This window comes from Halichoerus grypus, chromosome X, assembly GCF_964656455.1.
Source record: "Halichoerus grypus chromosome X, mHalGry1.hap1.1, whole genome shotgun sequence".
In the NCBI taxonomy this organism is placed as follows: Eukaryota; Metazoa; Chordata; class Mammalia; order Carnivora; family Phocidae; genus Halichoerus; species Halichoerus grypus.
Window position 1 is genome coordinate 5,001 of NC_135727.1, and position 24,157 is coordinate 29,157.

At 38.2% G+C, this 24,157-nt stretch overlaps 1 protein-coding gene across 1 annotated transcript in view; it reads right to left on the bottom strand.

Moving 5' to 3' along the window:
* Positions 1-10,772: 10,772 nt before the first annotated feature.
* VAMP7 (vesicle associated membrane protein 7) overlaps positions 10,773-24,157 on the bottom strand; it is a 60,129-nt gene continuing 46,744 nt past the window's right edge. Inside the window, exons 6-8 of the mRNA XM_078064921.1 lie at positions 17,502-17,569; positions 14,825-14,917; positions 10,773-10,844 (exon numbers count right to left, since the gene is read on the bottom strand). Of these exons, the coding sequence (XP_077921047.1) occupies positions 10,776-10,844; positions 14,825-14,917; positions 17,502-17,569 (230 nt within the window). The 3' untranslated portion in view covers positions 10,773-10,775. The remainder of the gene's footprint in view (positions 10,845-14,824; positions 14,918-17,501; positions 17,570-24,157) is intronic.

Genomic DNA, 24,157 nt, shown 5'->3' on the forward strand with positions numbered 1-24,157 from the left:
GGAGAGACTCATCAGTCACAGACCCCAAAGGGGAAGATGTAGGTTTCACCTCCTACAAGAAATCCACCCTCCCTGCAGCTCAGCAGGTGAGAACCCTCCATCACCCAAACCCTTGCTTTTCTCCGCTGCACTTTCCTTCAAAACAACCCTCCCAAATTCCCCCACCTTCTCCAAGAAATAATGTTCCTCTCCTTTCTTTCTTGTACTTGCCTGTGATGTGGCCGTAGCTTGCTTGTCCCGGATTGCAAGTCTCTGCTATTCCCAAATAAACCCATTTTGCTGGTAAAATAACTGGCAGTTTTAATTTACAGTTAACAGAACTAATAAATTCAATAAATTTTCAAGGAACAGAAGCAATATACAATAATCAATTGCATTTCCATACACTACTAAGGAACCATCAGAAAGAGAAATTCGAAAAACAGGCTAATTGACAACTACATCACAAAGAACAAAATACCTAGGAGTACATTTATCCAAGGAGCTGACAGACCTGTTCTCTCACACCCCCCGTGAGACACTGATGACAGCCATCAACGGAGACACACGGAGACGGAAAGACACTCTGTGCTCAAGGAAGAACCCACACTGTGAAAATAACTACTCTCCCCAAAGCTGTCTACAGAGTCCGTGCCGTCGCTACCGAACTTCCAGACAACGAACGGACAACCCTGAAACGGGTGTAGACGCGGGAAGGACCCTGCAGGGCTGAGGCGGCGGGAGCACGAGCACCACAACAGGCAACCGCTCCCTGACTGCAGACTGTCTGAGGAACCGAATCCGTGTGGCGCATAAACACAGACCCGGGACCCTTGGAGCGGTTCAGAGCCCAGAAAGGGGAGACCCGACAGCCCCCGGCACAGCGCCCACCGGGACCCCACGTCACCTCACACAAAGCCACAGAAACCCCACCGTCTGCACAGCGCGCCCTTCCTCCACAGGGTCCTGTGACCACAGGCGCCCTCAGCAGTCCCCGCTCAGGCGCCTTCTCCTCACCTTCTCCTCACGCAGTGGGTCCTGAGGAGTCCGGACTCCTGTCCGCGTGGATGAGCCCGAAGTCCTCCCCAGTGGGTCCTGTCAGTGTGGACGCGGCCCCACGTCCTCCCCAGGCCTCCACAGCGAGTCCTAAGGACGCTGGGCTCCTGTCATTGAGGATGCGAACCCACGTCCTCCAGAAGCCCCCACAGAGGGTCCTGAGGAGCTCCAGCTCCTGTCAGAAGGGATGCGCATGCCCCACACGGGTCGGGGAGCTGGGCTCGGGTGCCCCCTGCAGGCGTGGAGGCAGTGCAATATGTGGTGCACTCAGTTCAGTGGAGGCACCTGTCCCCTCCCCTGGTATTTTGGAAATTAAAACTGATATCGAGCCCAATATCCCCTAACATCTCCAAAAATAGGAACAATTATTTGGAAACTATATGTAATTAAATTAAATGCAGATATAAACTTTACAACTTATACCAAAATTCATTCAAAATTGTAGATAAATTTAAAATGCAAAACTATCAAAATATCAAAAAAAACACATAAAGGAAAATCTACATAGCCTTGGGTTTGGTGAGGAGTTTTAACGCACACCAAAAGCCAATCCACAAAAAGAAAAAAATTGATAACATGAACTTCCTAAAATTAAAACTTTTACTCTGTGAAAGACCTTGCTCAGAAAACTAAAAGACAAGCCACACACTGGGAGAAAATATTTGCAAAGCACATATCTGATAAAGTATTTCTTTCAAAATATACAAAAAACTCTCAGAACTCAACAAAAAGGAAATAACCTAATTGATAATGGGTAAATATCTGAATAGATGCCTGGACAAAGAAGATATACACATAATAAAAAGCACACAAAATATGCTCAACATCCATTATCATTAGTAAATTACAAATTTAAACAACAGTGAGATAGCGCTGCACACCTATTAGAAATGCTAAACTACAAAAAAACAAGAATAACAATTGCTGGAAGATGACACATGACAGCAACTGTACTTCACACCGGGGGAATGTACCAACTGCCACTTCAGAAGACAGTTTGGCAGTTTTTTCCAAAGTTAAATAAGTCTCACCTTTACGAACCAACAATTGTGTTTCTGGTATTTAGACAACTGCTTTGAAAAGCTATTTCCAAACAAAAACTTGCAAGCTTACGCACAGCAGCTCTATATCTAGTGGTTAAAATCTTACAGAAATCAGGTTGTACTTCAGTAGATGAATCCATAAGCAAACTGGAGTGCATTCATGTGAAAGAAGCAGAATATGCCACCCGAAATATGCCTCTTTGGCGCAAGGATTATTTGCGGCTGATTATTTTTAAGTAACAGCGGATACAGAAGAATCTCTGAAAACTGAGCAGAGGTTGCCATTTGGTGACTGAAATGTACACTTATAAAGGAAAGCTCCGTTTGTAAGGCTGTCTCCCTCTCTGGAACAGGAACAGAAGAATGACTAAATCTCAACACATTCTTATCAAAGGAGAAGGCACAGACTTGAATCTGTGTAACCACCATACCCTCCTTTGCTGTGCTTGGCCTGATAATGTCCCTTAACTGGCCTTCCCACCACCCAAAATCTTTGTGTATTTAGCTGAAGATGGCATTTAGGGAGATGGCTGAGCCATTTCAGGGAGTTACTCTGTTTTCCTGGGTATCTTCCATGTAAACAGGACCTATGCATGTTATTAAACTTCTGTTTTTCTCCTGTTTATCTATTCAGCAATAAAAAGCAGTGAACCATCACCCCATACAATGACATGGATGAATCTTACATGTATTTTGGTAAGTGAAAGAGTCCAGTCTGAAAAAGTTACACACTGTATGACACCATTTATAGGACATTCTGGAAAAGGCAAAACAATAGACATGATAACAGGATCAAAGGATGGGGGATTTCAAGTATTCCATGATATTTTAATGATCTATACCTGCCACTATACATCTGTCAAAATCCTAACATTTTGACATCCCAAACAGTAATCATAATCTACTTAAATTATTTAGGATGTGGGAGTATCACAGGATGGTGTAGGAGCCAAGAGCAGGCCAAAGTGGCACATTGATCATTTTGAATAACAGTTACTTAAGAGACAGCCTATGCAGGAAAGACACTCAGACTCTCCCCTACAAGTCCCCCTGGAAGCAGGAAATAAATATCCCATGTGAAGATCTCCCTGTACTAGGAGGTGAAGAGATTTCCTTATCAACTGTGATGGGAAATTTAGAGCCAAGAAGCCTATTTGAACAACCATTCTTACTTTTTTACTTATTTACTACCCCAGCCTAAATTCTGTTTAGAATTCCTTACAAATTGAAACTCCCAAGGTTACATTTTCTTTGTCCTCTGAATTCCTCACAAGTTTACTTTCCTTTTGTCCAAAAAGTATAAAAACTGACTGCACTGGTCATTTCTTTGAGTCTCAATTTCATTATTGAGCTTCAATATGTCCAGTTTCATTCTTCTGCATTTTTTTGTCCACTTTTCCCAACACCACTTGTTGAAGAGACTGTCTTTTTTCCATTGGATATTCTTTTCTGCTTTGTCGAAGATTAGTTGACAATAGAGTTGTGGGTCCATTTCTGGGTGTTCTATTCTGTTCCATTGATCTATGTGCCTATTTTGTGTGAATACCATACTGTCTTGATGACTACAGTTTTGTAATATAGCTTTAAGTCCAAAATCGTGATGCCTCCAGCTTTGCTTTTCTTTTTCAAGATTGCTTGGCTATTTGGGGTCTTTTGTAGTTCCATACAAATTTTAGGATGGTTTGTTCTAGCTCTGTGAAAAATGCTGGTGGTATTTTGATAGGGATTGCATTACATGTGTAGATTGCTTTGGATAGTATGGAAATTTTAACAATGTTTGTTCTTCCAATCCATGAGCATAGAATGTCTTTCCATTGCTATCCTTCATCTTCAATTTCTTTCATCAGTGTTTTATAAGTTGTTTTGTTTTTTTTTCTACTGGAAACTAATTTTCAGGATATAGTTCTTCCACCTCTTTGGTTAGGTTTATTCTTAGGTATCTGATTGGTTTTGGTGTGACTGTAAATGGGATTGCTTTCTTAATTTCTCTTTCTGCTCCTTCATTATCGATGGATAGAAATGCAACAGATTTCTGTATGTTGCTTTTTGTATCCTGTGACTTTACTGAATTCATGTATCAGTTCTAGCAATTTTTTTGGAGGAGTCTTTCTGGTTTTCTATATAGAGTATCATGACATCTGCAAATAGTGAATGTCTGACTTCTTCCTTGCTGATTTGGACACCTTTTCTTATGGTTGTCTGATTGCTGAGGCTAGGACTTTCAGTACTATGTTAAATAACAATGCTGAGAGTGGACATCTCTGTCTTGTTCCTGACCATAGAGAAAAGCTCTCGGTTTTTCTCCATTGAGGATGATATCACCCATGGATCTTTTGTACATGATCTTTATTATGTTGAGGTATGTTCCCTCTATCCCTACTTTGCTGACGGTTTTTATCAAGAATGGGTGCTGTGCTTTGCCAGATGCTTTTTCTGCATCTATTGAGAGGATCATATGGTTCTTATCCTTTCTTTTACTAATGTGGTATATCACATTAATTTCTGAATATTGAACCACCCCTCCAACCCAGGAATAAAGTCTACTTGATCATGGTGAATAATACTTTTAATGTACTGTTGGATTCAATTTGCTAGTGTCTTGTTGAGAATTTTGGCATCCATGTTCATCAGGGATATTGCCTGTAATTCTCCTTTTTAGTGGGGTCTTTGGTTTTGGAATCAAGGTAATGCTGGCCTGTAGAATGAGTTTGGAAGTTTCCCTCCCATTTCTATTTTTTGAAACAGTTTGATAATTGGTATTAACTCTTTAAATGTCTGGTAGAATTCCCTTGGGAAGCCATCTGGCCCTGGACTTTTCTTTGTTGTGAGATTTTTTATTACAGATTCAATTTATTTGCTGGTTATAGGTCTATTCAAGTTTTCTATTTCTTCCTATTTCAGTTTTGGTAGTTTATATGTTTGTAGGAATTTATCCATTTCTTCCAGAATGCCCAATCTGTTGGCAAATAGTTTTTCATAATTGTTTGATTTTCTGTGGTCTTGGTTGTGATCTCTCCTCTTTCACTCATGATTTTATCTATTTGGGATCTTTCTCTTTTCTTTTTGATAAGTCTGGCTAGGGGTTTATCAATTTTATTAATTCTTTCAATGAACCAGTATGTATTGCTGGTATTTCCAAATTTTTTCTTGTGGTTGACTTCAAGTTTCATAGTGTTGTGGTCTGAAAATATGTATGGTATGATCTCAATCTTGTTCAGGCCTGATTTGTCACTCACTATGTTATCTATTCTGGAGAACATTCCATGTGCACTCGAAAAGAATGTGTATTCTGCTGCTTTACAATGAAAGGTTCTGAACATATCTATTAAGTCCATCTGATCCAGTGTGTAATTCAAAGTCATTGTTTCTTTCTTGATTTTCTCCTTAGATGATCTGTCCATTGCTGAAATGGGGGTGTTAGAGTCCCCTACTATTACTGTATTGTTCTCAATGAGTTTCTTCATGTTTGTTATAGACTTATATATTTGGGTGCTCCAAGTTGGGAGCATAAATATTTACAATTGTATCTTCTTTGTTGGACAGTCCCCTTTATTATGATATAGTGCCCTTCTTCGTCTCGTTATGGTATTTGGTTTAAAATCTAATTTGTCTGATATAAGTATGGCTACCTTTCTTCTGATGTCCATTAGCATTTCTCCATCCCCTCACTTTTAATCTACAGGTGTCTTTAGGTTTAAAATGAGTCTCTTGAAAGGCAGCATATAGATGGGCCTTTTTTTTTTTTAACCCATTTTGATATCCTATGTCTTTTCATTGGAGCATTTAGTCCATTTACATTCAGAGTGATTATTTTTTTTAAGATTCTTTATTTATTTGACAGAGAGAGACACAGCGAGACACGGAACACAAGCAGGGGAAGTGGGAGAGGGAGAAGCAGGCTTCCCACCGAGCAGATAGCCCGATGTGGGGCTCGATCCAAGGACCCCAGAATCATGACCTGAGCCAAAGGCACACACTTAATGACTTAGCCACCCAGGCGCCCCAGTGGTTATTGATAGATACGAATTTAGTGCCATTTTATTACCTATAAAGTCATTGTTTCCGAAGATTTTTCTCTGTTCCTCATCTAGCCATCTGGATGTCTTCTTTGGAAAAAATGTTTAGGTCTTCTGTCCATTTCTTAACTGGATTATTTGTTTTTGGGTGTTGAGTTTGGTAAGTTTTTTATAGATTTGGGATACTCTTTATCAGATATGTCATTTGCAAATATCTCCTCTCATTATGTAGGCTGCCTTTCAGCTTTATTGACTGCCATGACTTTCAGGAGCAAGAAACATATTGGGCTTTCCTAACACACAAAAGAAGAGATCCAGACAAGATGCCAAGATGGAGGAATTCTTCCCAAAAGAAAAACAAGAGATTACAGGCAGGGCTCTAATCAAAAGAGGTGTAAGTAATACGCCTGAACCAGAATTTAAAACAACAATTATATGGATACTAGCTGGACTTGAGAAAAGACCACAGAGAGAAAAGACCTAAAAACTAGTCAGGCATCCAGTCTTTGTTGCTTTTGGTCTTTCTTTCCCAGAGTCCCCCTTTAGTATTCCTTGGAAGCTTGTTTAGTGCTCATGAACTCTTTTAGTTTTTGTTTGTCTGGGAGACTAGTTCTCCTTCTATTCTGAATGACAGCCTTGTGGATAAAGTATTCTTGGCTGCATATTTTTCCCATTCTGCACGTTGAATATATCATGCCACTCCCTTCTAGCCTGTTAAGTTTCTGTGGAGAGATCTCCTGTTACCTTATCTGTCTTCCCCTGTAGCTTTCCCTTGCTGCTTTCAGGATTCTTTCCTTACCTCTGTATTTTGCTAATTTTACTATGATATGTCTTGGTGTTGGCCTGCTTTTGTCGATTTTGATGGGACTTCTTTGTTCCTCCTGGATTTGGATGTCTACTTCCTTCCACAACTTAGGCAAGTTTTTTTGCTATAATTTGCTCAAATAAACCTTCTGCCCCCTTTTCCCCTCTCTTCTTCTGGGACTCCTCTAATATGAATATTATGCTTTATTGAGTCACTGAGTTCCCTAAGTCCGCATTTATAATCCAGTATTTTTCTTTCCCTCCTCTTGTCAACCTCATTATTTTCCATAATTTTATCTTTTATATTACTTATTCATTCTTCTGATACTTCCATCCTTGTGGTCATTACATCTGTCACTGTTGCATCTTGGTCATAGCATTTTTTATTTCGGCCTGATGAGTTTTCAGGTCTTTTATCTCTATGATAAGTGTCTTCTATGCTTTTCTCAAGTCCAGCTAGTATCCATATAATTGTTGTTTTAAATTCTGGTTCAGGCATATTACTTATAACTGTTTTGACTAGATCCCTGGCTGTACCTCTTCTTGTTCTTTCTTTTGGGAAGAATTCCTCTATCTTGGCATCTTGTCTGGGTCTCTTCTTTCATGTGTTAGGAAAGCCTATTATGTTTCCTGCTCCTGAAAGTAATGGCTACATTAAGAAGAGGTCATATACTGTTCAAGGCCTGCTGCTTCAGGAAAGGTTTCTGCTTTATGCTGTGTGCACTCTGCTGTTGTGTTTTAGCTGCTCTTTCGCTCAGGTCAGTTCTCTGCAGAATTTCTCCTTGGCTACAGTGGGGAGTGTTTGCACCTTGTCCGTTGTATAGCAAGTTTTAATTAGGTGTGTTTTGGTCTGCTTGTTAAGAGGCTAGATCTTATTTCCCCTAGAGCTGAAGTTTTGTAACACTCTATGGTCAGTAGACTTGGTGCATATGGTGTGGGAGGAGGGTTGTGCTGGTCTTCTGGGGGAGGGGCCCACTGCTGCTCTCTCAGGCACACTTGCCCTAGTAAAAAAGCACCTGTGGAGTGTGTGGGGGGAGGGACAGGGCTTGGTGTAAGTGGCTCAAGCCTCCACTGTGAGTGCTGTGTTGCTCACTGAAGTCCTTCTGTGCTGATGGGTGGGGGTAAAAATGGCATCAGCCTACTCTCAGATCCCTGCCTTCACCCTGCATCCAAAGTGTCTGCCCACTTGGCAGCACAGTGTTCCTGTTTTGTCTCAGATTCACCAGCTGGGTTTCACAGACCCATGCTCATCCTCTGGGTGAGATTCTCACCATGCTGTGGCTGTGCAGGTTGTCCCACGGCAGTCACACAAATGCACAGGGGTTTGGAGTTTATGGTAAAATACAGCAAAAAGCTGGTGTCCAGGTTAGCTGCCCTCAGCATGTGCCTCTACTCCTATGCTAATGAACAGGGCAGCTCAATGGTGCCCACCAGCTCTTTTGTCCCCAGATAGGCCATACCACCTCTCCCAAATGCACTTCCAAGAAGAGGAATGGTCTCTCCTGGTGTGACCCAGGGGATCCTCGGACTACGATATCCACTCAAGCCTCTGCCCTCCTTCCCCACAGGAGCACTGCTAAGCCTGCCAGGCATGACCCCAGAGATGGCACAGACTTCTAAAACTTCACACTTTGAGCTCTGCTGCTTATAAAAACTTGCAATAATCAGCCCCTCTTGCTTTCCATCAATGGTTTTGGGGAAGTGTGTGTCTTGTGCAATGCTCTGTGTACTGCTCTCTCTCTCTTCCCTCTACTCTCCCTGATCAGGACTCTCTCTCCTTCACAGGACCTGAAATTCTTTTGTCCCCCAAATCATGTCTCCACACCTTCTACCGCCCATGGTGTGGCCTTTTTTCTCCCGCTATTTGTGCAGTCTATTCTCTCAGTTCTCAGATTGATTTCTTGGGTATTCAGAATGATGTGATATTTATCTAGCTGTGTTCAAGGGATGAGGCAAGTATAAGGTCTCTCTCCTCCTCCATCTTAATTCCTCCCCAGGTCACACTTCTTAATGTATTCTTAGTGTAAGTAAACTATGGCAAAATGTCATCAGAAGAAATTAGATTCCAGGAGGAAATTCTAAAGCTCATTACATTACTCTTAAATTTTATTAATGCCTTCAGTTTGTGCGTCATTTAAAACAAGATATGTGCTTTAAAAAGCATTCTTATACATAAATAGACCAATGAACAGTTAAGTAATTTATCCCTAAAACATGCACATCATTTTTATTCAGGTGTGTATAAGAAAGGGAAATAAGCTTTAAGTCTTTTTCTTTGGATTAAAGACATTTGGAAATTATTATTCAGGAATGCCAAATGTTTTCCCGGAACAAATGTGTTTTCCAATAGGAAATGCTGATATAATTAAAAGGCATTAGTGTTGATAAAGAAGACCAAGAAACATTTGCGCCATGTGTGATCACCAAGAAGAGTTCTAGTGGGCCTAAAGTATATGTCAAATAAATGAATCTGGTAGCATGAATCAGAACGTTTAGATGGAAGAACAGATAGCATGAGCCAGATTATGAGACAGATATATATTCAAGGCACATGACTAGGATTACACAGGTGGCTAAGTTTTATAGACTACTTTGTTCATTTGGAAAATAGTCAAATGTAATATAATTTTCATTTACTGGCATTTATTGATAAATAAATGATTTAGGGCAGCAAATGTCCTTTCAGATACACACCACAAGTACGTAATAGGTAACAGATGCCAGTGTAGCCAAAGCAGAATGATTACACTCCAGTTTTCCCACACTGCAGTTAAATGGATGGTAAACTGTCCGGTATTATTTCTATATACATATCATACTGTCTATTCTCAAGTTTCACAAAAAAATTCTTCAAAACTAGATTACAGAATTTATTAATCCATCAAGGATACTAAAACTATTATTCAACAGAACTCAAACCCAAACCCTAGAGTTGACTGTTCACTATATTCAGTTTGGGCTTTTCCCAGACTGGAAAAAATTCCCCATACTATCTCTCCCTTATATACCTAAAACACTAGTATATCCACCATGGTTCTCTTATTTTTCTCTGGGGAGCCAGAAGAATTTGCCTCTCCACCTCCTCCACTACCCATTCTATTAACTATACAATTGTTCTAAATATCCACCAAAAAGAAAGAAGTATATAAAAAACCACAACCTTCAATATTTAAACCATCATCTTTTCAAATCAACTGCAATGGGGAAAGAGAGGATATCATGCTCTGCAAGGTTTGTGAAAGGTCAAACCGTTCTTCCTGAAAGTGAATACTAGAAGGACAAAGTTAATTCTGTGTATTTCTAATGGGCTAGCAAAATGTTCCCCATATGACTGACAGAAAATGTTTAAAACTTTACCTGCATGGGCTCCTAGAAACAAGCAGCACCAACAAATTAATTACAATTCCCCAAATAACGATTCTCCATTTAAATTGTTTTCAAGCACCTAAAACTCTTCAATAGCAAAAGATATTAAGACGAGATGTTAGCAATGCTGTCTCTGGAATACTTTTGTGTGCAAATACAAAGTTCATCCAAAGTCTTAGTAGACAGCTCATAAGACTTGTGGTTTCTACCTTGGTGACAGCTATGTGCAATTACAAATAAAAACATTTCTCTAAATAGATGACTCTAATTAACAAACTAAAGAAACAAAAGCCTTTTTAAGGCTACTGCTGCAATAAATGGTTAAATCTGAAGTGCACTGGAATAAACTGGACAAAGATAAATCTGGAAGCGTACAACAAGATTAAAAAAAAAAGGAAATAGAAGAGGGTTGAAGAGACTGGCAGACACCATCTGTCAGTATTAAAAGGCTTGAATCACATGGATGCTTTTAACTCCTTGTTGTCTCATATCCTTGGTTAATGACAACTTTTTATTTCTTCACACACCTTGGCCATGTAAATCCACCACAGAGAGGTGACACAATGATATAGATGAACACCTAGAGGGAGAAGGAAGGCAATTTTATTTTCTTGAATCTATCATAGGCTCATAAATAATACATAAAGCATAGTAAAAACCTATTAACAGATACTGATTCCATTACAGTAGTAGTTGTGTAATAATATAATACACCAATCAAGTATTTTCAAAGGCAGAAGTGGAATTAAAGGGATCCTTTCTGATATAACTCTCACACAGCTGAATTCTAGTATATGTTCTTCATTGGGAGAGAAAGCAGTGGGGTTGTTTCTCTTCACTGGAAACCAGGCAGAATCAAGCTACATGAACAATTCTTATTGAGACATCATTAATTATCAAAATCACAAATTATCTTAATTCTCCTGATGTATAATTTTATTATGAAGCATATGTTTAGGTTTTACACACGTGTCACTTTTCATTATTAGGATGATTAGAAATATTTAAAAGTTTGAGTAGAGACTCTGCTCTATATCGCCTATGAGCAAGAATGTTGCTATGAACCTTTTGGTGAATAATGACATGATAATTACAATAACCAAATCAAAAGAAAGCTGATGATACAAGTAACACAGTAAAAATGCTGGTCCTATTACAGATGGATTAACTTTTTAATTGTATTGGATTTTTGAAGTGTATATATACATATATATATATATATAATCTATATTTAAAGATTTTATTTATTTGAGGGAGAGAAAGAGAGAGAACACAATCAGGGGGCGGGGCAGAGCCCAAGGGAGAAGCAGGCTCCCCACAGAGCAGGGAGCCCAATGTGGGGCTCAATCCCAGGACCCTGGGATCATGACCTAAGATACGCTTAACCGACTGAGCCACCCAGCAGCCCCTGAACTATATTTTTAATAGTATACGCTTGTTCACATTACTAAATTCCAAAAAACAGATTTATTTTAAACATTAGGATCACTGCATTGATTTCGTCATTTGTCTTGCTTTAAATTACAACTTTTTTGATATCTTTAAGTGGCTGATTTCATTACTCAATGCTAAGAAAAAAAACACATTTATGAATTCCATGCTTGCTCCCAAAAGTCAGCAGAGTGCTTTTGCCTTACTTCTCTACAAATGTGAGGGAGGGGGTGGTTTACAGCAAATTCTGGTTCTTAACGAATAAACTACTCACAGGTACACATACAAACACACACACACACACATTCACAGATATTCCAGTATGACATGAAGTTGACTATTTGCCACAGCTGAAATACAAGGATTTTTAAAGCTGAAGTACAATATATTAGACAACAACAGCTTTTGGGAGAGACTGATACTGCATTAAGAACAGTGCTATGTATGTAGTAAGTAATCAATAAATACAATCTGAATTTAACAATAATCCAGCTTTATAAATCATTGTAAATTTGCAGACCCAAGTAGAAGGAAGAAGCTAAGCTGAGGAGCCTAGAATGTGCCACCTGAGTATCCTGAGCAATGTGACATTCCAGGTTCTGGCACAATTTCTAGTATAACATCAACATATTGATGGCTGCTCTTCTCTGTTAGGTAAATGCAGCTATCTAAGGTGGAGGTCTTTCAACAGGGGTCAAGGAAAAGTGGAGCTGAGTCAGAGGCATCTGCGCACAGTTAACTTTGGGCTTCTGCAAATGGCAAGAGGATGGGGAGAAAGGCTGCTTCACCCAGCCATAAACTACCCCCAAAGTAAAGCATCTCCCTCCCACCCTCCTTAGAGCAGCAGCTCTCAAACTTTTGGTTCAGGACCTATTCACACTCTCAAAAATTACTGAGGAGTCCAAATAGCTCTTACATAGGGGGATTATAACTATCAACACTTACCATATTAGAAATAAAGCTTTAAAAATACCTATATAATTCATTTAAAAACAAAAATAATAAACCCATTATAGATAAACATAACTATATTTCTCCCAGATCACTTTTATTTGTGTCAGCTTGGCTAGCTATAGTACAGAGTTACCCAATTAAACACTAACCTAGGTGTTACTGTATTTTGTAGATGTGATTAAAGCCCATAAATCAGTTGCCTTCAAGTAAAGCAGATTATCTTATATAATCCGAATTAGCCTGATTCAGTTAGAAGTCCTTAAGGGCAGAGCTGAAGTTTCCTTGATGAAGAAGAAATTATGTCTATGAATTATGCCTTTGCTCTTGCCCCAGCAGTCCAGACTGCCCTTCCTGACAGCCTGCCCTAAGGATTTTGAACTTGCCAAGCCAACTCCCACCATCACATAAGCTAATTCCCTGTGATGTATCCTTGACATATATCCAGAGAAATTCAAAGAGAGGGTACATCTGTTAACAAGGAGAACTCCATGAAAAAAAAGGTTACATTAAGAATAATAAGAGTTCTTAGAAATTTAAAGCATATCTAGGAAAAATGAATACATAAGATGAACTGAGCTGAAAAGAAAATTAGCTTGCAGGCAAGAGTGAGCTAAATAATTCTCTCAAATGTAATGCATATTAAAAAGGTTATCAGACATTCAGGATAGTTCAAAGAGGTCCAATATCTGTTTACATAGGGGTTACAAAAGGAGAACAGCATATAGACTCATTTACATTTATAAACACGAGAACTACTAAATAGACATTAGGAAATTGAACTCATGATGCATTAAAAGAAGATTACATAATGGCCACTTAGTATTTATCCCAGAAATGAAAGGATAGTTATAAGTACATTTATTACTGTAATTCTATATATTACTATTAAATGCAGATAGTCATATTGTCAACTCATTGGGAAGAGAAATATCATTTCCCAAAATTAAACGCCTATTCATGACTAAAACTTTAGGTCATCTAGAAACAAAAATAAAGTTAACTTTGATGATAAAAATCTAACAAGAATTCATAATACATATCACTCTTTTTAAAAAAGATTTTATTTATTTGAGAGACAGAGAACACGAGTGGGGGAGCAGGGTAGAGGGAGAAGAGAGCCCTACGTGAGGGAGGCTCCAAATGACCTGAGCCAAAGGCAGATGCTTAACGGACTAAGCCAACCTAGGCGCCCCTACATATCACTCTTATAAATGAAATATTAGAAGCATTCCACTTAGGGGCTCCTGGGTGGCTCAGTCGTTAAGCGTCTGCCTTCGGCTCAGGTCATGATCCCAGGGTCCTGGGATCGAGCCCCGCATCGGGCTCCCTGCTCGGCGGGAGGCCTGCTTCTCCCTCTCCCACTCCCCCTGCTTGTGTTCCCTCTCTATGTCTCTCGCTGTCAAAAAAAAAAAAAAAAAAAAGAATTCCACTTAAAACCGGGAACTAAATAAAGATGCCCACTGGCACCATAATTATTCAACATTGCTAGTAACTGCAAATTATATATACATATACATACCTATATATAGTTATGTAAAATTATATAGAATGTGTGTATATAAATTTGATAACGTTGAAATTATTAACAGACGGTAACATAATTTACCTATAGCATGAGTCAGCAAATGACAGCCCATGGCTTGTGAGCTAAGAATGGTTTTTATATTTTTAAAGGTTTAAAAAAAAAGGATATGTGACAGAGACTACATGCAGCCTGAAAAGCATAAAATATTTATTATCTGGCACTTTACATAACGTTTGCTGATTCCTGACAGAGGAATCAGAATACAGAAGAATAAACTGACAAACTATTACAACTAATAAGAGTTATACAAAATTGCCAGACACAAAAACAGATCAATTAGAAAAAAACAGAAATAAAGAAACGGAGCATGCAATCAGCTAGAAAATAGAAATATAATTAGAAAATATGGAATTATAAAATGTAATTTTAAAAGAATCCCATTTCAAATGGGATGACAGAAACATTAAATATCCAGGAATATTTGGAATGCCTTGCCTGATTCCTTACATATAAACATTCAGGAAGATGGAGTTTAAGTACAATATTTTGGAGTGATTTCACAGGACAGCTAATCATTGAGAAAGAATTCCAGCATCCAGTTTCTTAAAGATTGAAAAATAAAATAATACACTAAAATAACAAAAACTTACAACTGATACGATGATGATGATGATAGTGAGTTTGAGATTCTTCATACACATGGCTCGTGCAAGATTTCTGCTGGTTGTTTTGAAGGTGACAGACTAGAAAAAAAAAAAGATTTATTTGATCCCTGGCACTGACTACATAACCGATTTATAGTAATACCTGTAAAACTTTTACTTTCATTAATCATGTTGAATCATGAATTCATTACTGTCTTCACAGGTCGAGACTAGCCATTCATAATCACTAGTTCTCAGAAGCAGGACTTGGTCAGGTGTATGGTAAGCAGTACGAGCCCACTGGAAAAGCTTCTCCCCTTTTTCTTGTCCACCGAAGTAATGCATGTGGTGTCAAGAATCACAAATGGCTCTTCCTGCTAGTGTGAAAGCCTCTTCCTCTTTATGCTTCCAGGAAGAAAGGTTCCCTCTAAGCCAGTTGGTTGCAAACACATTTGCCTGTTCTACCCAATATAATCCTGGGATTTTTGAGCCATAAAAATCTGTTCAGTTTCCATAAGAAGATATGTATTTACTTGTATGAGGCCCAAAACCCAAGGAACTTTGCTCCTTCAGTTATTCATTTTCTTTTGCAACATTGACTTCTCAGTATCTACTGAACCATTCCCACCAGACACAAAGAGTTTAAAGCAACCAAACAACAAAATTCCCTAATAGCCCAGCAATTCCACTCCTAGGTATATATCCAACAGAGCTGTATGCCCAAATTCACCAAAAGTGGAATAAACAGTTCAACTGTACATATACTTCATATATTCAAGAAGGGAGAGGAAAATACGCACATGTAAAGGAGACATGTGGAAGATATAAAAAAGAACCAAATCAAGCTTGTAGAGATGAAAAATATATGAGGTGGGAATAACAGCAGATTACAAACCACAAAAGAAAACTAACAGAAGCTATCCTAAATGAAACACAGAAGGAAAAAAAGACTGAAAAAAATGACTAGATCAATAGATCAACAGATAATTCTACAGAATCTGGAATTAGAAGGGATTCCCAATAGGGGAGCATGGATAAACAAATTGTAGTAGGCAGACTTATACAACTGAATAGTACAAAACAATAAAATAAACTATTACCATATTGAACAATATGAATGAATCTCATAGATATAATAGTGAAAGAGGCCAGAGAGAAGCTAGTATATAACAGATGAATCCATTTCTGTACCTTTAAGAACAAACAAAATATCATCTAGGGTAATGTAAGTCATAAAATGGTTACCTCTGTTGGGGATTATTAACAGGAAGGAGCATGAGGCAGCTTTCTGCAGTACTCGAAATGTTTTTTTTTTCTTGACCTAAGTGGCGGTTACATGCATATAGACATACGTGTAAAAAATAACTAAATGGTACACTTGCTCCACTTTATTCTACATATGTTATGCCTCCACAAAGAGAGACATCTGTTAATTAATTAGTACCTTCTGTTATTCTGGGTCACATAGTCAACAAAATTAAAGACTTATTTGGAAATTACAGGCTATACTAGCACTGGCTAAATACAAGACCATTCTAGCTAAACAGAGTAATCTTCGATTAAGAATTTGATCTGCAGATCTGGGATCAGATATTTCTTTGCCCCATAGCAATGGGTTACAAAGTGAGCCATTATAAAAACCTGGTATTTTGACTTGCTGTATGGTACCACCCTTCCTCCAGTTACCATGTGCTTTGACTTAAAACTATTATCCTCCTAAAAACTACTGTTAATACATGTCCCTATAAAACTAACAATAACAATAAACACTGAAATAGCTCTTACTATGCACAAGACACCGTGTTAGGCACTTTGCGTGCATTATCTGATTTAATGACGTATAGCTCCATTTTACAGACAATGATTCCTGAGGCACAGAGAGGTTAAGTAACTTGTCTAAGGTTGCACAACTACTAAGTGGCAGAGAGGGGAATCAATCCCAGGCAGCCTGACTGTAGAGCTTGTGCTCCTAACCACTACAATCTAGCTGCCGGTGCGAATAAACATGATCACTCACTAAACCATTTCAAGGTGTAAACTACTCCGCATTTAAATTTGTAATTGTGTAGACCTAGAATTTCACTGATCTCTGCCCTCCATCTATTCACTATATATCTATCATCTTTCCTGAAAACCCCCATCCACTATCCAGATGGAAAATGCAAAGACACACACAACTGTAGCGTAAGTAGGTCACAGGGACACACTGACTCTTTTAAGGCTCATTGGCCCTTCCCAATTTGACTCTTGCTTGATACAATGAAGGCTCGAGCTATCATGGTAAGCAAGAAAGTGACTGAATTGTCCAGTTTTCAGGATTCATACTGGATCACAACTGGCCTGCACATTTGTTTCATGTATCACAAAACTTTGGTACACAAATAAATGGTATATGCCACTGAGCTAAACTATAAAGGCATTAATCTACAGCTTTAAAAAATTGTTTCTGTATATTGAGTATGTTTTCCAAACCAAAATTTCATTAATGGTTTCTAATGGGTTGTGGCTTTTATTCTATGCCTCATTGTTATCCTTATCATCACAACATAATCACATAATGGAGTTAGAAAGGAAAAAACCCTGTAAATTATTAAATTTAACATGTCTCCGTATTGTGTTAGCCATCAACCAGTTTCTCTACTTTATTTAGATCCTGAAAAATATTACCATATCCCATACTTACCGAATCCACAAGATTTTCTGTTTTATCTATCAATAATTCCAATCTTTCTCCTCGCTGAGCTACCAGATCTGAAAATGTTGGAAAAACCAGAAAATATGTTTATATTACAAATCTGCTATTTTTATCTTTAAGTCAAATCTGATTTTAATTATAGTTGGTATTCTTGACAACTCATATTTACTACAGAAGCACTTTTATCTTTAAGTAATAAAAGACTTTAGTAAAGCAGATAAACTAAAGTAGGGGTTGGCATTTTTTTTCTGTAAAAGGCCAGATACTGAATATTTTAGGCTTCCTGGGCCAAATGGTCTCTGTCGTAATTATTCAACTCTGTTAGACATAGACAATATGTAAATAAATGGGCATCACGGTATTCCAATGAAACTTTGTGCAGATTTGATCCAAGGATTATAGTTTCCAAAGCCTAAATTAAGGGTATGATCTGAGAGTTTTAAAAAATGGAGCCCTCAAAATGAGTGAGAGTTGGACACTTCCAGAATTATAGTATGAGGAGTTCTACAGACCCTCTCCCCAACAAAACAACTGTAACTTGAAAAATTATGAAAACAAAAGCCATCACCATTTAAAGTCTCTGAAAACTATGAATATCCTAAGGGCACACAGCAAATGGAAAAACACATATAAGAAAATTATCTAATTCTTGTAAGAACAGCAAGTCTATGGCATTTAAGCCATGACCTGCTCCATCCCTCAGCTGAGACAGAAGCTCTACTCCAGGCAACTAAAACCTGGAGGCTCTTTCCCTCCAGGTCTCAGTCAAAAGCTATGCTTTCTCCCCAGCAGGGGAAAGTCATTAACATTTCTCCTCCCATCCCATCCTACCCCTAGTTCCATGATGCAGAAGCTCTATTCCCACAAGGCATGCCCGATAGGTCTGAGGTTCCTTTCCTTCACCTAGCCCTACACATAGGGCAGAAGTTCTATTAGAAGCTCTATTAGATTACACTGGATCAATTTATGTCTGGGGGAACTGTTACCAAAAAATACAGTTAGTGGAGGCTAACATCTGGGTGTGACACCAACAGAGGCAGACAAGCACTAGAAGCTTGACAGGGAGATTAGGAAAAGAGACACTCAGAGTTGTGTCACTCCAGTGTGACTACACATGCTCAAGGCTATCCCTCTGAGAAATGACATTAGAGACTGCACACTGTGGGAAAACTAAAGTTCAAAGAAAAAGTCCAGCCCAGTCACTAAGCAAATAACCAAACAACAAACCCCGGAGGATGGGAATCAGTACCCAGAGTTGCTATAATACATGACCTAAAACATCTAGTTTTTAACAAAAAATTATGAGATATGGCAAAAAAACCAGGAAACAGTAATCAATATACAGGAAAAAGAGCAGAGTTGTTAGAAACTTACTTTGGGTGGTGGGGGGGGGCTCAGCTATTGGACTTAGCAATGGAATGATACTGGAAATCAGTAGCAGAAGGAAAACTTATGGGATAAAGCAAAAGCAGTGCATAGAAGGAAATTTATAGCAGTAAACACCTACATTAAAGAGAAGAAAGATGTTACAGACTGAATTGTATCCCTCTGAAATTCATATATTGAAGCCCTAACCGCTAACGTGATGGTACTTGGAGATGGGAGACTTTAAGGTATCATTAGGTTTAGATGACACCATGATGGCTTATGGTGAAATTAGTGTACTAGTAAGAAGAGACACCAGAGAGCTTACTTTGTCTTACTTTCTACCATGTGAGGACATAGTGAGAGGGGCCTTCTGCAATCTGGGAAGAGAGTTCTCACCAGAATCTAGCTAGGCAGGCACCTTGATCTTGGACTTCAAGCCTCCAGAATTGTTAGAAAATGAATTTCTGTTAAACTATCCCAGTCTACAGTAAATTTTTATAGTAGCCTGAGCAGGCTAAGAAAAAAAAAAGATTTCATACTAATAACTTTCTACCTTAATGAACTGGAAAAAGAACATATTAAATCCAAAGCTAACAGAAAGAAGGAAATAAAAATCAGAGCAGAAAAAATTAAATACAGAACAGAAAACACCAGAGAAAAATAAATGAAACCAGAAATAGGTTTTTGGGAAAGATCAACAAAATTGACAAAACCTTGCATAAACTGACCAAGAAAAAAAGACAGACAATTCAAATTACTGAAATAATCACTATCAACTTCACAGAAATGAAAGGGTCCTAAGAGAATACTATTAACAAGAGTATGTCAATGCATTAGATAACTTAGATGAAATGGATAAATTCCTAGAAAGACATAAACCACCAAAACAGACTCAAGAAGAAATAGGAAATCTGAATAATTACAACAAATAGATTGAGTAATTATAATTTTTAAGATTTGAGTATAGTTGACACACAATGTTACATTAGTTTCGGGTATACCACACAGTGATTCAACTTCTCTATGTTATGCTATGCCTACCACAAATGTAGCTACCATCTGTCACCATATAATGCTATCATTGACTATCTCTACCTTTCATCCTTGTAACGTATTAATTTTCATAACTGAAAGCCTATTATCTCCCCCTCTCCTTCACCCATTTTGTCCATCCCCCACCACCTTCCCATCTGGCAAACATCTGTTTGTTCTCTGTACTTATGGGTCTATTTCTGATTTTTGTGAAAAGAAGATTTTAGGGGGCGCCTGGTGGCTCAGTCGTTAAGCGTCTGCCTTCGGCTCAGGTCATGATCCCAGGGTCCGTCTTGGGATCGAGCCCCACATTGGGCTCCCTGCTCCGCAAGGAGTCTGCTTCTCTCTCTCCCACTCCCCATGCTTGTGTTCCCTCTCTCGCTGTGTCTCTGTCAAATAAATAAATAAAATCTTTTTAAAAAAAAGAAAAAAAGATTTTGAGAGAGACAGAGAGCATAAGTGGGGGGAGGGGCAGAGAGAGAGGGAGAAGCAGACTCCCCGCTGAGCAGAGAGCCCGATGCAGGGCTCAATCCCAGGACCCCAAGAACATGACCTGAGCTGAAGGCAGACACTTAACCGACTGAGCCACTCAGGAGCCCCTCTGCTTTTTTTTGTATATTCGTTTGTTGTTTAGATTCCATATATGACTGAAATCATATATGGAATGGTATTTGTCTTTTTCTAACTGACTTATTTCGCTTAGCATAATACTGTCTAGGTCCATCCATGTAGTCACAAATGGCAAGAGATCATTTTTATAGCTGCATAATATTCCATTATATGTACATACCACATCTTTATCCATTCATCTATCAATGGACACTTAGGTTGCTTCTATATCTTTCCTATTGTAAATAATGCTGCAATAAACATAAGTATGAATATATCTTTTCCAATTAGTGCTTTCATTTCCTTTGGGCAAATACCCTGTAGTACAATTATTGCATCATATGGTATTTCCATATTTTTTTCTCTGAGGAACCTCCATAGTTTGGACAATAGCTGTATCAGTTTACATACCCACAAATGCTGCATGAGGGTTTTTCTCCACGTCCTCACAGATACTTGTTATTTCTTGTCCTTTTGATATTAGCCATTCTCATCAGTGTACGGTGATCTCTCATTGTAGTTTTGATTTGCATTTCCCTGATGATGAGTGATGTTGAGCATCTTTTCATGGGTTTGTTGGCCATCTCGATGTCTTCTTTGGAGAAATGTCTGCTCATGTCTTATGCCCATTTTTTACTCAGACTATTTGTTTTCTTGGTGTTGAGTTATATAAATTCTTTGTATATTTTAGATATTAAGCACTTATCAGATATCATCTGCAAAATTCTTCTCCCATTCTGTAGGTTGCCTTTTAGTTTTGTTGATGGTTTCCTTCACTGTGCAAGAACTTTTTATTTTGAGATAGTCCCAATAGTTTATTTTTGCTTTTGTTTCCCTTGCTTCAGGAGACATATCTAGAAAAATGTCACTAAGGCCAATGTCAAAGAAATTACTGCTGGTGCTCTCTTCTAGGATTTTTATGGTCTCAGGTCTCACATTTAGTTCCTTAGTCTTTGAGTTTACTTTTTATGTATGATTTAAAAAAAAAGTGGTCCAGTTTCATTCTTTTCCATGTATGTACTTGTCCACTTTTCCCAACACCATTTCTTGAAGAGACACTCTTTTCTTCATTGTATGTTCCAGCCTCTTTTGTCACTAACTGATCACCTAAGTGTGGGTTTATTTCTGAGCTATTTTGTTCCATTGATCTGTGTGTCTATTTTTGTGCCAGTATCATGCTGTTTTGATTACTATAGCTTTGTAATATATCTTGAAATCTGGGATTGTGATACCTCCACCTTTGTACTTCTTAAGATTGCTTTGGCTATTCAGAGTCTTTTGCAGTTCCATACAAATTTTAGTATCACTTGTTCTAATTCTGTGAAAAATACTATTGGTATTTTGATACGGATTGTACTGAATCTGTAGATTGCTTTGAGTAGTATGGACATTTTAACAATATTAATTCTTCCAATCCATAAGCAGGGAATAATATCTTTGTTTGCTTATGTTGTCTTCAATTTCTTTCATAAATATTTTATAGTTTTCGGAGTACAAGTTTTTCACCTCCTTGGGCAAGTTTATTCCTAGGTTTTTTTTTGTTTTTTTTTTTTTTGGCACAACTGCAAATGAAATTGTTTTCTTAATTTCTTTCTGTTACTTTAGTTATAAGCATATAGACACACTACTGACTTCTGAGTACTAATTTTGTATTCTGACAATTTTACTGTATTACTTCTAGTACATTTTGTTGGAGTCCTTAGGGTTTTCTATGTATAGTATCATGTCATCTGCAAATAGACACAGCTTAACTTCTTCCTTACCAATATGGATGCCTCATATTTCTTTTTGTTATTTGATTGCAGTAGTCTGTTGAATAAAAGTGGTGACAGTGGGGGCACCAGGGTGGCACAGTTAGTTAAGCGTCCAACTTTTGGTTTCAGCTTGGGTCATGATATCAGGGTCATGAGATCAAGCCCCACATCGGGTTCTGTGCTCAGTGCTGAGTCTGCTTTAGATTCTCCCTCTGCCTCTGCCCCTTCTCTCGATCTCTAAAATAAATATATCTTTAAAAAAAGGTGGTGAGAGTGGAGGTTCTTGTCTTGTTTCTGATCTTAAAGTGCTGCGATTTTCACCAGTGAGCATGATGTTAGCTATGGGATTGTCATATATGCCTTTATTTATTAGATCAAGCCCCACATCAGGTTCTGTGCTCAGTGCTGAGTCTGCTTTAGATTCTCCCTCTGCCTCTGCCCCTTCTCTCTCTCGATCTCTAAAATAAATAAATCTTTAAAAAAAGGTGGTGAGAGTGGAGGTTCTTGTCTTGTTCCTGATCTTAAAGTGCTGCAATTTTCACCAGTGAGCACAATGTTAGCTATGGGATTGTCATATATGCCTTTATTTATTAGATCAAGCCCCACATCGGGTTCTGTGCTCAGTGCTGAGTCTGCTTTAGATTCTCCCTCTGCCTCTGACCCTTCTCTCTCTCTCAATCTCCAAAATAAATAAATCTTTAAAAAAATGTGGTGAGAGTGGACGTTCTTGTCTTGTTCCTGATCTTAAAGTGCTGCGATTTTCACCAGTGAGCATGATGTTAGCTATGGATTTGTCATATATGCCCTTATTTATTAGAGGTATGTTCCCTCTAAAACCACTTTTTGAGTTTTATAGTGAATGGATATTGAATTTTGTCAAATGCTTTTCCTGCATCTTTTGAAATAACCATATGATTTTTATCCTTTGTTTTATTGATGTGGTGTATCACACTGACTGATTCATAAATATATTACCATCCTTGCATCCCCAGAATCAATCCCACTTGATCGTGGTAATGATCCTTTTAATGTATTGTTGGATATGGTTTTCTAATATTTTGTTGAGGATTTTTGAATCTATATTCATCAGGGATACTGATCTGTTTTATTTTTCTGATGTCTTTGGTTTTGGTATCAGGGTAATGCTGGCCTCGTAGAATGTATTTGGAAGATTTCCTTCCTCTTCTATTTTTTGTAAGTGTTGGAAGAGAATGGGTATTAACTCTTCTTTAAATGTTTGGTAGAATTCGTCTGATCCTGAATTTTTAATTTTTGGTAGGTTTCTGATTACTGATTCAATTTTGTTACTAGTAATTGGTCTGTTCAGATTTTCTATTTCTTCCTAATTCAGTTTTGGAATTTTGTAATATGTTTCTAGAGTTTACCCATTTCTGGGCACCTGGGTGGCTCAGTTGGTTAAGAGACTGCCTTCAGCTCAGGTCATGATCCTGGAGTCCCAGGATCGAGTCCCGCGTTGGGCTCCCTGCTCAGCAGGGAGTCTGCTTTTCCCCTCTGCCCCTCACCCCTCTCATGCTCTCTCTCTCAAATAAATAAAATCTTCAAAAGCAAAATATTTACAATTTACCCACTTCTTCTAGGTTGCCCAATTTCTAGGCATATATTTTTTTGTAGTACTCTATTGTAATCTTTTTATTACTGTGGTGTCATTCACTTTTTCATTTCTGATTTTATTTCAGTCCTCTCTTTTTATTCTTTTAAATTAAAAAAAATTTAATTCCAGTATAGATAATACAGTGTTATAAGTTTCAGGTGTACAATACAGTGTTTCAACAGTTCCATATATTACTCAGTACTCAAGACAATTACACTCTTGGGGCACCTGGGTGGCTCAGATGGTTAAGCATTCGCCTTTGGCTCAGG